We start from the raw sequence: 14,498 nt of genomic DNA on the forward strand, positions 1-14,498 counted from the left end.
TCTTCCATACAGTTCAACAGCGGCACAAAAAACAGCCTCCACAACTGACAGCTGACAGCTGACAGCTCCAGCTGCTACAGGCCCCTGTCTGGTTTGGGACTGTGACCGTTTCAGTGTCCAACAGAACCTGTGGCACATTAGCTTGAAAAAGTAGTGCACTGAGTGCAGCACATACAGCTTTTTATAAGGTGGATGTAAGCTAACGTGTTCAAAGTAGTTAGCGGTGGTGGATGGTAAACTGTGAGCACAGCTGAAGGTTTATTCTAGTTTAACGAGTGTTTTGTCAATTTACTCGCAGAGATTGTTATTTTATGGAACGTTTTTACACCAGTACCTGAACAAGCACTGATGTTGACCGGTCGAATTAAGAAGTAACTTCGACCGAGACACTTGTGCTGAGCACAGTTCTTGCTCAGACTCAGAGAGAAGAAGCTGGTCCACAAGTTTATTTTCTTGTTCACTTGTCTCAGTGATGTCTTAAAGAATTTCAGAACACAAAGACTTATATCTTTAAGCTCTAGTTAACTCTTAACTACTAAATCCGCAAAGTGATGTAGTTTCTTTTATTCTCCCAGATGCCAAATTTTGTGTACCTTAATTTCTAGCCCAACTAGAAATGCAACGCAAAACGTACATGTTTCATAATTCGACGTATTTTTGTAATCGATTACGTCGACACGTTGCTCCACTCCTAATATGAACATTCACCATTGTTCGCCATGTGAAGAACGATGAAGTTAAGAGGAAGAAGTTGCTGCTCCCCAGACTGAGGCAGTTTGGATAAGGGAGAGGACTCCTGGCAGAATGTTCTATGGAAAATACTTTATTGCTTATGTTAGTATTATGTTTGCCATCATCAAAACGCTGCGTTTCAACATAATATACTGGGAAACATGCTGGTGGTAGTGGTGGTAACAGGTTTTAAGCCTACTTTGCTAACTCTGGACCAGGATGGCTTGCCATCAAAGAAGCAATTCTGAGTTGTCAGTGTATCCATCTGTGAACTAAAGCTTAACAGACAGTGGATCATGCAGCAAGAGAACAACCCTTTGGCCAGTCTTTAACAATAAGGTTAAACCAAAAATTCCTCAAATCTGATGCACAGGGCTAAATAAACACTAACCCCAAAGATGGGGTTCAACAGTAAAGGCGCAGATTAACATACTGTTGCCACACACTTTTTAAACTGGATCCTTCTTTTGTTTCATATGTTTAATTGGGTTTACTTTTATCTAGTAACTGGAAAATCTGACTATGTTTTAGGTCATTTATGTTCATTTATGCAGAAAGACAAAAGATAATATCACTTAAGTAGGATGACTGAGTAAAACAAATTTAATGAGAAAGAAACAAACCAACACACACACACACACACACACACACACACACACACACACACACACACACACACACACACACACACACACACACACACACACACACACACACTCACTCATCCCATACTCATCTACAGCCACTCCCTGAGCACATTTTTAAAATCAGTAGTACCTGGTTATACAGAGCGCACACATGCAGGGCGGTGTTTCCAGATGCATTCTGGGCGCTCATGTCAGCTCCATAGAACAGCAGGTGTTCCAGGTGCTGCACATGGCCATATCGGCATGCCTGAAAAGACAGATCCTCTTATTTACTGTTTTTAGAAAATGAACCCTTGTTTACTTACAGTACCAGGAGGAAAGAAAACAAAGTATCTTTGAAAAAGGACTGCACAGGAACAGGGAAGAAAGTTTCACATTGTTATGTAAGAATGTGAAGTTGATGCCAAGCTGTGTTGTATTTCTGTTTTAGAGTGACGTGAGGATTCCCAAACAAAAGATATGCAGGTAATCCTTTCTAACCATTGTAGGCTCAGGAAACAGCATGCATACCTCACAAGATGATGCCAGTGTCCTCCAGTTCGAGTTCAATTCTCGATTTATATAGATATTAAAGTGGAATATGTATTTATTTAAGTATTATTATAGTATTAGTATTAAACTAGAATATAGTAGTACGCTTGATTATGCTCAAATACCACAGCTAAAAAATTAGTTCATTTAATATTCGGACAACCTAAATGTAACAAAGACTAAAATATTTAAACTGATAAAATTCCTCTGAGATACTTCTTTTTTGAAATTATCATCACACATCTGGTAACAGTCTCTAAAAGCAAGGGAAAACCTTGTTTGTATCACAAACCAGAATCAAAATGTAAATCTGGTAAACTTATTAGGGCAAGAGTGATGCCTCTTTTCAGCTTCTCTGTTTCAATTGCAATACACTTTTTACCTGATGTGACTACTTTCTGAAACCCCTCCCAGCAACTGCTCTATACTGTAACTCCCGTTCACTGTCTTGCTAAGAGTGCATGACAGCAGTGAGAGGGTGGAATTGTTACTGGTTATCAGACCTTCCACAGCAAATTCTACTTTATGCAATTTATACCGATTAGAAAGATGAAATGGGGCTGGATCCAATACAAAATCCCTAAATATACAGTATCTTAAATTAATAAAAAAAGAAACATGATCCAATTTACCACTGAGTTATCAGTCCTTCCCATTTAAACTCCTCACTACTAAACTAAAAGGACAAAATTAAAAACGTAACCTCTGATAGTCTTCTGTCCCCCAGTTCTTAAATATGTTAAGGTGCTAAGCCAGCAGGTGCTAAATGTCATATAAAAGTAAAGAAAAGAATGTGTACAAAAGTGCAAAACCATAAAAAGTCAAAACAATATTTGGTAAACAGCCCAAATTCACATTCACAGTACACTTGCTTAATTAAGTGTTTATTCAACATTAAGATTAGCTTAATTCATCTTCAATATTACATCTCCATTTATTCGTACTCAGTGTCAGCAACAGAACAGATGGGTGCACTGCTGTCTATTTGGTTCCATTACAGTACAAGAAGCTTCCCCCTCTAATGTGTTAGTGTTACTACTAACATATAAGCTAAAAAGCCCTGACACAACAAAAAAAAAAAACAGCATGCAGACATTAGCCTTCATTATATTTACAGAGCAGGGCATGCCTTAAGGCCGTGTTTATATAAAATGCACACAAAATGCTGTGCTTGTGCTTATGTTCAATAACCAATGTCTGTGCTTAAAATACCACAACTTGGACAGCCAGGGCTTAGACTGCAACCGAGTCGATCTCAATAGTAGAATGGATAACTTTGTGGGTATCAGTGAACTTTGAAGTAACTATTTCATTATGTATAGAAAAACATAATTCTATAATTATAGATAATAGCATTTCAGTAGCCCTGAGTGTTTGTGCTGGTGTACTTCATTTTTCTGTGAAATGAGCATTCAAAATGTCAGAGTGTGTGTATACAGCTTTGGGTGGTCACAAAATGTATTTGACCTGCCGTCCTACATTGGTTTGCAGACAAAACTGACTTTTTAAAATATTTGTTTTTTCTTATTCCTTTTAAATGCCTGCTTGGAAATGTAGTCCAGACAGGTGAATTGAAAAGCATGTCAATGCTTAGAGAGGAAAAATTGCGTCCTTCATAAACCGAAACTTTCATCACCACACGATTGATACTAAAGGTTTTATCAACACAACAGAAATTCTCAAACTGAATAAATATGGATTTAATGAAACTATGAAAAGCAGGCAAGACCTTCATCCTGCACCTGCATTTGTATTCTGCAGACGTGTGTTTTAGTTTGTAGTACCTGGTGTATCTCCTGCCAGCCATTTTCATCCACACAGCCGACCTGTGCATGATCATGCAGCAGCAACTCACAGCAGTAGGGGTCACCTCCTACCATTGAGCTGTGGTAGAGAGGAGTTAATCCCCTACTGTCTTTGTAGTCAGGTGATGCACCCAAGTCCAACAGCGTCTGTTGAAAATGGTTAGGTGGGATAATGCTTAGCGAATTTCATACAGTACTCATTCAATCTGAAGGTCAATCTGAAGGCCCACTATGGTGGGCTTCATTATTTACATTAGCTACTACTAACATACTGTATAGCAGAAAATCTTATCTCAGGGACAGAATCTATAAACCTCAGCATAGTAATAATTTAGGCAGTGGTACTGATTAATTTAATCATGCAGCTGCACATGTAGTGTTATGCACATTATTGTACTTTATGCTACACATATAGATATAGATTTGAAAAACTGAAGAAATTAGCAAGAGTATGGTGTTTCATTATTACTCAGAACGTGAACAACAGTTCATGTCTGTTACATGTCACAGTGATATTAAATATCCGGACAACAATAGTGGCTGAGCGGAAATAACCTATTTAAACAGTCCTGGCTCAACAGGAAAGTAATGATATGACTCATGCAAACCCTTGAATTTAGGTTTCCAGCCTCCTCAACCCAGACACATGCAAGGCCAGTTATTCAGTTAATATGCCAGTCCATTCAAAGTGGGCACATTAAGCCTTGCATACACTGATGATGAGCAACACCCCTTGGTAGTTTTAATATTTTGGTGGACAAGAGTCTGAAAATGTAATGCTGTCTCTGACTGACAGGTATGGGAACACACAGTGAATAGTAGATGGCTGTGTTTGAGACCACGCATCCACAGAGTGGCCAGTCAGAGTGCCCATGCTAACACCTGTCTAACAAATAAAACCACAGGGGGTATTAATGTTGTTGCTCGTTGTTGTATTTTGTAATTGCTTGAGCAGCCTTAGTTATAGGTACTATGACTGCAGGCTCGGTTTTTCCCATGGGAAAGGGAATAAGAGCTGGGGGGAAAGACATAAAAAGAGATGAGTCAGCATTATGTTATCAGTGAGTGTGTTGTTATACTCACTATAAGTGCTGTATGGTTCTTGCTGCGCACAGCCTTGTGTAGGGCAGTAATGCCATCTTTGGTTCTGAAGTCCAGATGTGCCCCTCCACTTTTCAGTACCTTGATAAGCTCTGCACATCCTTCCAGCTGTGCGGCCAGCGTTAAAGGGCATTCTGTAAAATTCAAAGATGAATACCAAATTTAAGCAATCAAAATAAAAACTCTGTCTCTTTCAGGAAATTAATGTCAAATATTTGAAGGTGTTTATATTTGAACAGTCAAAACAGTGGATTTACATTTGCAGTGACTCTGCATTTGGACAGCTGCCTTTGCTGTCTTGATTGTTACACTTCGGTCTGACTAAGTGGCAGCTTCCTGTTGGTGCTAAAGCAACAAATTCTCATGTTCCCCTCGCTTCACAGCTCATGTGTCTGACTACAGGTCACCCAACAGGGAAATCTCCTTTATGAATGGACAATCATTTGCATAAATATGAGGAGATTAGCAAAAACAGTAATCCAGCTTTATCCAGCAATACAGAAGGCTTATTTCAGAAAATCCATACATGGTCATTTTATGGCGAAAAAACAGACAGGCAAAAGTACAGAGAGAGAGAGAAAGACACAAAAGATAAATCCATTTTTAAAAAATAGGTGTAGGGATGGCATATTTCTTAGTGCAGACATCTTCACCTCCTGTGTCTGGATCATGGAAGTTTGGGTCCAAGCCTTTTTCCAGGAATCTTGAGACCTTTTCAATGTTCCTCTGTTGTACATACTCCATAAACTTCTTCAGGTTTGCCTAATAGAGACAGACATGGACATGGGGAGAGGGAGAAGCAGAGAAAGAGACAGCTGTGAATGGGTGATGTCAGACTTGTGAGGATGAGGATGTTTAATAATGCAATGGGGAGATGAAAGGTGTGTGTGTGTGTTTGTGTGTGTGTGTGTGTGGTTGAGTGAGTGTGTGTGTTTGAAGGTTTTATTTCTGTTCTGTCATGCCAAGCAAATTTACCATGTGCAGTAAAAACTGTATGCTGTAATCTATAAACGAACACTGAAATGAAGACTTTTCTTAGGCAGATTAGTGCCAAAAAGAGGGAGAAGAACATTTTGAGTTTACGTGTAATGGATATAATATTTAACAATGCCTGAGAGCAATACTATTACACAATTGGATCTAACATTAACATAACAATAAATATTCACATGGAAATCCTACCCACCTAAACGCTATTGAACACGCAAATACATTTAAATTGACTTATGATTAAAAATATTTATCACCTCAGTTGATGGTTTTAAGCCTGTGGAGTATAGATATATAGAAAAATGAAGCTATGACTAAAGAAACAGGGTATCATACCACTGTATTATGTAGAGTATCTTGAGGATGTAATTACATCCCAGATGAGCTTCACACAGAACTTTCATTGCTTTAGCATTCTCTCAAGCTTTCTCAACCTCAGCCATTACATAACATCTACGTGTGCAAAAGCCTCCAGACACACACACACGTGCATTCTCCACAAATTAATTACTTAGTACAATGCATGTAATATTACAAACTGGAACGCAAAGATGCAAACAGAATGAAATAGTTGTTTTGACACTCACCATGTGGGGTATCAGCTACTGTATGTCCTTCGATATAAAAAGTCAGACTCCACAACACCTTCCGAATTTCACATCACACACCCCCTTTGTCTTCACACTGAGCCATCTGCAGCCCGCTTGCCTCTACAAGTCTGCCTCTAGTTCACACACACCACACTGCTGCGAGGAGCTGCCGACCACCACTCTCACCATCTCCAAGTCAAACAGAGTGAGAGAAATTCACTTAGGCTTTTTTCCTTTTTTCAGATGTTCTGTGAGGCAGTTGTTATGGTGATAGGATACAAAGACAGCTCTGGCAGCCAATGTACACCAGTGGGAAGAGCATTGAGGTTGTGTTTGTGAGTGTGGGTTTTTTTGTGTATATGCCCTGCACAATCCCTAGGATAATAGTTTGGTGATGATTTGCTAGTGATCCGCTGTATCTGATGTGAGTTTTATTGCCAGTTGAATGTAGAACTGATAAAAACGGCTTTGTGAATGTCTTAATAAACTCTTAATTTCTCTCCCTCTCTCTGCTTTTCTCTCTGTAACAAACTCATAAAGACCTTACATTTTAGTCATGGAGTGCTTTCATTTTGAAAGATGTTCATTCATTCAATAAAGCATCTAACTTTATGTAGAATTTCACAGTACAGTGCAGGTCTGATGAAACATCATCCACAGATGGACTATTAACACTCCCTAATTGTTTTGTGTTCATTAATATGACAACTGACAGCTCTATAGTGTGGTATGTCTTTAAGTGTATGTGAATATGCACAGTCATGGCCAAAAATATCGGGACCCTTGCAATTCAAACCCCTCTCTGAGAAAATTGTTGCAATTGCAAATGTTTTGATATTCACGTGCTTATTGTTTTTATTTGCACTGAACAACACAAAAAACAGAGAAGAAAAGTCAAATCTGATACAATTCCACACGGAACCCAAAAAATGCACATGACAAAATTATTGGCACCTCTAACTTAATATTTGCTAGCACCCCCTTTGGAAATAATAACCATCAAATCAATCCCCTCCTGTAACCATGAATGAGTTTCTTACACCTCTCTTCTGGAATTTTGGACCCCTCTTCTTTCACAAACTGCTCCAGATCATTCAGATTTGAAGGACGTCTTCTCCCAACTGCTGTTTTGAGGATCTCTCCACAGGTTTTCTATGGGATTCAGATCTGGACTCATTGCTGGCCATTTTTCAACTTTCCAGCACTTTTTTTGTAACCATTTCTAAGTGCTTTTTGAAGGGTGTTCAGGTCATTGTCCTGCTGGAAGACCCATACCCTCCAGTGGAGACGCAGCTTTCTGACACTGGCCAATAAAGTGCACCCCAAAATTCTTTGTGAATCATCAGATATCATGATAGCGTTGTCATGGCAAAAGTGACAATTTCTGGTCCTAGATACCTCATGTGTAACTAGTAAAGAAGCTTCATCACCCAATATGTCGTTTAGGGTTTTATTATCTTGCAAGAGAGATGCTTTCACTTCACACAGTGAAGGTATCCAGTGCCAGAAGCAGCAAAGCAACTCCAACACATCTTTGAACCTCCACCATGTTTGACTGTAGGGACTGTGTTCTTTTCTTTGAAGGCTTCATTTCTTTTTCTGTAATCAGTGCCAAAAAGCTCTACTTTTGTCTTATCTGTCCACAGTACGTTCTCCCAGAAGGACTTTGGTTTTGTCTCATACTTTTTGACAAACTCCAATCCTGCTTTTTTATGCCTTTGTGTTAGCCGTGGTGTCCTCCTGGGTCTCCTACCATAGCGTCCCTTTTTATTAAGATGGCGACGGATAGTGCGAGCTGAAACTGTTGTACCCTGTGTCTGCAGATCAGCTTGAATTTGTTTGGAAGTTAATCGAGGTTCTTTATCCACCATTCGAACAATTCTTCGTTCTTCGTCTTTGTTAATTTTGCTCTTCCATCCACTTCCAGGGAGGTTAGCTACAGTTCCATGGGCTGTAAACCTCTTGATGATATTGCGCACAGTGGACACAGGAACATTAAGATCTCTGGAGATGGACTTGTAGCCTTGAGATTTTCAATGTTTTTCCAACATTTGTCCTCACAAATCCATACATGGTCATTTTATCAAGTTAATTTTTTCTTCTCCTTTTTTTGTGTTGTTCCAGTGCAAACAAAAACAATAAACACGTTAATACCAAAACAAATGGCAAATAGCAAATGGAACAATTTTCTGACAGAATTGCAAGGGTGCCGGTATTTTTGGCCATGATTCTATATTTTTCAAATGTTCCCACAAACGAAGCAGAACAGGTTACAGGCACTAATGACCAAATCACATGAACCTCCTCGGATGTGCAGTTAACAGAAGTAAATCCAACTTTAAGCACCCATACTAGCAGGCTTAAAAAATATATTTGTCATTAAAATGACATTGATTTCATCCATAAATATTTATCCATATATATAACTGATTATATTTAATAATAGGGCTGCACCAAAGGTTTATCTTTAATTGATTAAGTCGACAATTTGTTAAAAAGAAAATTTTAAATTCATCCATAATTTTTAATTTCAATATTTTATTCAATCATCTTCTCCAAAAAAAAAAAACACAAATATGACAAATTATGCACTGCAAGGCATTATTATCCAAGCCAGAAATAGGCCAGTCCTCAGAGTTCTACAGACTAATATAAAGTCTCTCCCTAATATGACTAAAGCAAGCTTGTTCCATTCAAGTAATGTGGTGCAATCTACATTTAGCAAACCAACCGCAAGATAAATAAAACAATTTGCAAAGCTAGCGGAGCACCGTGTTGTTACGTCTCTGCATAAAATATTCCTGTACTTTAGATGATCGTAAGTTATTTTTCGCTTATCGGTAGATTCTCACTAGACACAGCCATCTTACTTTCTACGTTTGAGACATTCAGGCATGTTACGTAACACGACTTCACCCGTACACATTGTACACAAGCACTAATAAATGTACCCCCCCCCTATGTGTGTCACCCTAATGCACTAAGAGGACCTTCGTCACTGCAACCATTGTCCTGTACATGGAGCAACCCCAGCAGAGCGACTGAGAAAGAGAAACCAAACGAATAAAAATTACAGATGAAACATGAGGTGAAGGGAACATAAAGGTACCTCTGCAGAACTAGACTACCAAGTGTTGAAGGGCCCTCAGAGATAAGCTTAGCCAAGATAAAAGAAAGTCAAAAAGAAATCTAAATTCTTGAAAGAAGTAATACATGTAATTCATCACAGAGGCAAAAGCCTCTCAATCACAGAGACTTCCATCTCCTGTTTTGCTTAAGAAGGAAAAATGTGCTCTTAAATACATAACAACTTTGGACAATGAAGGGTCAGTCAGTTCTCATCTTTTCAGCCATTTAATGATGAATACCAAACAGCAGTAAACCCTAAGGCAGGTAATACTTATCAGTAACTTTTAAACAGTTGTCTACACATGTAGCTCACATTCAAAGTCTCAGACAGAGGGGTTCCACTGATTCCAATAGCCTAAACCAGTGGTCATCAACTCCAGTCCGGGAGCCCTTAGCCTGCTTGTTTTCCAGGTATTTTTCCCTAACGATGGTTACCTAAGTTAAGTGTTCAGTCAGTTAGAAACAGAAGGCAGTAGTAGGGGTGACTGTCACACAGGAGGTAGAGTGGTCATCCACCAATCCCACAGTGGTTGGTTCGATCCCCTTCGACATGACACTAAATCAAAATTTAGTTGCTCCTGGGGAGTTTTGGCACATTCTCAGCTCCCCTGTGAATGTGTGTGTGACTGTGAGTGCAAATGGGTGAATGAGAAGCAGTGTAAAGCGCTTTGAGTTCCAATAGGTACAAAAGTGCTGTAAAAGTGCAGACCATTTTCCATTAATAGGTGGATAGAGATGCTTGGAAAAAAAGCAGGAGAGGGGTTTTCGAGGACTAGAGTTGAAAACCACTGGCTAATACAAGGGAGGGCAGAAGAACAGAAAATTAAAAAAAAGAAATGCTTAGAGCGCGCAGTCTGTGTAAATATCTGCTTAGTTTTCCATCACCGTGTTTTTTTATCACAGACAAACTGAAGGAGAGTATTCAATTTTTTCACAAAAGGTCATTAACAGCTTACTTACTCTCTAAATTGCATGCAATTGTGTATGGTTGTGTGTCTGTGTATCTCCCTCTATGCTGGCCCTGAAATAAACGGCTGACCTGTCCCGGTTGTACCCCGACTCTCTCCCTATGACAGCTGGGATAGGCTCCAGCCCCCCACGACCCTCAACAGGACAAACGGCTGCCGATAATGGATGGATTAGCATTAACATTTATTTCCCAGTTTGCAGACTTTACTATTAAGTACTATTAAACAGAACCCAATTCACAATGTACATAGATGTTACAGATAATTACTCCAGTTTTTGTATTGAGTATTTGACTGGTAGTCTGCAGCTTCTGTAGATTCACAGCTGTCATAAAGACAGGGTACAAGTGCTTCTGTGTTGGATCAAGAAAAAAAGAGAAAATGACAAAAAAAAAAGATAAGGAGGAAGGGAGAAATAGTAATTTCAGTAGATTAAAGCAAAAAACAGCAGAAATAATCAACTTCTCTATGGCAATTTTCCAATTTGTTAAGCCAGAAAATACCCTGCAGATTCAGTTTGATGCTTGGCACAGGATGTCCTTGACTTCTCGCCATTTAACAGAAATTATTCTAATTTGATTAGTCAAATTAAGGTCAGCATATTGAGCCCCTTATTTTATAGATATATTTTTAGATGATAAATTAATAAAATCTCTAATATGTTTTTTTAAAACTGAGGTCTACATCAACATTTACCCAAATATGTGTCTAATGTGTCAAAATACAAATAACTATGCCTTTGTTCAGAAGGTCGAACAAAAAAATTATTCCATCTGATTAGGCAGGAGGAATTTCCAGTCCTTGATATCACCAACTACTCATAGGATTAGTTAATGGACTTCAGTCGCCAATTGTCAATAAGTCAGGTAGCTGTAAGTCACCAGCATATAAATGGTAAAAAATAGTGTTGTGCCTCTTTATGAATCTATCTAATGCCAGTGTGTATTAGATAGTAAAAGCCTATAAATTGGTCCTTGAGGGACCCCTGAATGGACCTTAAAAATAGATGAGTCAAACCCACAAACTGAAATACTTTGCAAAGTTTTCCCAAACATTTAGGAAAAGAACCAGCTTGTCTTAGTGTCTTAGAAGCCAAAATATTTGTGTAGTCTCTGATTAAGAGAGATATGATAGTCATTATGCAGTAAGATATGGTAGTGATGTGATATTGTAATTTTTGTCATTTTTAGACTAATTAATACTCACTAACATGGACAATATCGGTGCTGTGTGGATTGCAAAATTCAAGAAGTTGTAAGTGGTCAGAAAATTATTTGTTAGTATATAGAAAATAGAAAATAGAAACTGCTTTTTGAGGTATTTCAACATGAAATGGATAAAAATAAATTAGTCTATAGATAATTTATACCACTTTGATTAACATCCTGTGGAACAATGGGTAATAAAGGCACATTTAAAAAATGTAGCAATAACCTTGTTAAGAAGGGAGGTATGAGAGTCTTAAGAGTATCACTAGATATACAAGACTTTGCACTTTTAAGCACTTTTAAGCAGGTTTGTGGGAATTGAATCAGGGGCACACGTAAAGGAACTAAATTCATACATAATAAAGATCTTGTTTTAGCACACATGGCCGCAGTGTTCTCAAAGAACACTGTTAAGATCTGTAAAAGCTAATGTCATGAGCTACATAAAACTGCAGTCATACATTTCCATGAGTTGTTTCATTGTGTTTGAGTCTGGTTAAACTCCAATGGAATATCACAAAGATATTCATTTATGTAAAAAAATAAATGTATGAGGCTGACTAATCTAACCTTAGAAGTTGAAATACTTCTAAATTAATGTTTTCTTATTATCCGATTTTATATTACAGCACTTCAAGCAATCTCTACTACGACCATGACTGAGACCAAGAAGCATACTTGAAAGGCTCATCTACAAGTTCAACATAATCCATAAGGAGCAGTATCCTCCATGGAGAAGGAAGATGGAGGCCAAAGATCAAGTTAGCACAGAGAGAAATTACCCAGCTATCGGAATTGCAGAAAGATTAAATAGCACAACCCATGAAATTTTAAAATGGTAAAATTTCTGTCACTCGGCAGAGACCAATGCATTTACTAATTGCATATGATCCAGCCAAGAAAATCATGTGGCTAGAAAACTAGTACAAGCTGCTCCAGCTACTGAGACAAAGAGGATAAAGGTTTCTGCTTCTAGTCCAGTATCCTCAGATGGCTCTCATCTCCTCTACCATTAAAGAAGGATTATCTGTCACAACCTGATAAAAGCATGGCTACAGTATGTGGCCAGAAATTAGAGAGACAACCCATCTCTGCCTGCATCCACTGCTGGTAAGCCCTGAATCTATCAGTCATTACCCTTATTGTGCAACTACTGTATTCATTCTTGGTCTTTCTTCTTTTTCTGAAGTATTTATTTAAGCTTTATAAAGTAAGTTGTACAACAATTATGCCTTGTTCAATATATCATGTCCATTCATGTGTTATCCATGCAGCAAATATATATGTGTGTGAGACACTTTCACTGGCCTATATTTACGCTCATTAACAAATGACTAAGTAGCCCCTGGTCCCTTACCATGGTCTGACTAGTAATGACTAGTAACCAAAAATGCGATTATGCTTATTTGGGATGATCATACATTGGCCTAATGTGAGCTGGCCCATATAATATGTACATGCTCTAAACATCAACTTCTTAGGCATTAAACACAATGAGCTAGGGCAGTGGGTCGTGGGCATGCTCGAAGGAATGTCAGATATCAGGATAAGTACAGCGTACAAAGGGGCCACAAGCAAATGTGGAAGTAATGCCTTAACCTGCCAACACGGAGTCATGAAAATAGTGGCAGCAATACTGCAGATTTTGTTTTGTGAATATAAGAATGTGGTTAAAAATATTCCCACATTTTCAGTAAGGCCCGCTGCCTATGTCTAAATGTAATATACACCACTTTATTTGTTCATGAGTCAAGTCTATAAGAAGTTTAAATTTATTGCATTGTGTAGTTTAGTTATTTGATAGAGTAATTGCTATAGACCTAAAAAACTGATCTGTTTGTAACCATTGAAGAACTTAAGGTGTATATGATTAGGGATTCATAGTTTCTCAGACAATAGCTATCACAAATTTAAGTTCACAGTGGGTTTGTCCAGAGGTTCCCAGTTCAATTCTCCCTGCCAGCTGTGGACTTTATGTGTGGAGTTTGTATGTTCTCTTCATTTTCTCCTGTCCTCCTGTTTCTATCCACACTCCAGATATATGCATGTTTGGACAATTGGTGACTCTAAATTGCCCATAAATTTGAATGTGAGTGTGAATGGTTGTCTCTCTGTGTATATCTCTCTGGACAGGAAATAGACTGGCAACCTGTCCAGGGCGTTCTCTTGCCCACTGAAAGCTGAGATAGGCCATCAACAACTCATCTTCTGAAGTCTTGAGAAATCTCTTTTCTTTGAGCCACACACAACTACAAAACTGTGATGTCGCATTTAGACTTTAATGTTGAATATCCGGTTGTCTCTTCTGTAATTAAGGGAATCTCATAAGGCAGAAACTCCCACTCTTACACTTAATTGTCAAACTATTGATTGAAATACCTGAATGTATCACACAAAAATATCTGATACTGGGATAGCAATTTAGGCAGTGTCCCTTAATACAAATACAATACTAAGTCCTGGTCTTTGTATGAAACTGTACTACAAATTGTGGTAAGATTCAATTACAACTTTCTCCTCTTGTGTGTAGTCATATCAGTAACACATACACTCCTACCTTGAACAGAATGTTCCTGATTCTTTGTCTGCACATTGACAGTCACTTACATAAAAGCTAGAATGAGAGTGAGCAGGCATTGACCACTTTCTCCCAGATGCTTTGTAAAGAAGCCATCCAGGTGTAGGAGCACTTCATTTTAATTAGAAAACCACAAGAGCATTCTCAGACTCCCATTAAACAGCATTGATACTTTTTTGCATTTGTGTGTCAACTTTTCTTATTGTTATATCTAAACTA

General features: G+C 38.3%; 1 protein-coding gene across 8 annotated transcripts in view; it reads right to left on the reverse strand.

Moving 5' to 3' along the window:
• The window catches only part of shank3a (SH3 and multiple ankyrin repeat domains 3a), a 209,372-nt gene that overhangs the window by 79,395 nt on the left and 115,479 nt on the right, over positions 1-14,498 (reverse strand). For 6 of the 8 annotated variants that reach the window (XM_067500254.1, XM_067500259.1, XM_067500257.1 and 3 more), the window contains 4 exons: positions 5,470-5,578; positions 4,799-4,950; positions 3,695-3,862; positions 1,510-1,626 (listed from right to left, as the gene is read on the reverse strand). In XM_067500254.1, coding sequence (XP_067356355.1) covers positions 1,510-1,626; positions 3,695-3,862; positions 4,799-4,950; positions 5,470-5,578 — 546 coding nt within the window. Of the gene's footprint in view, positions 1-1,509; positions 1,627-3,694; positions 3,863-4,798; positions 4,951-5,073; positions 5,221-5,469; positions 5,579-6,393; positions 6,528-14,498 lie in introns of those variants that run through there. The other 2 variants (XM_067500260.1, XM_067500262.1) reach the window with 2 other exon arrangements.

Source organism: Channa argus, chromosome 4, assembly GCF_033026475.1.
Source record: "Channa argus isolate prfri chromosome 4, Channa argus male v1.0, whole genome shotgun sequence".
NCBI lineage: Eukaryota > Metazoa > Chordata > Actinopteri > Anabantiformes > Channidae > Channa > Channa argus.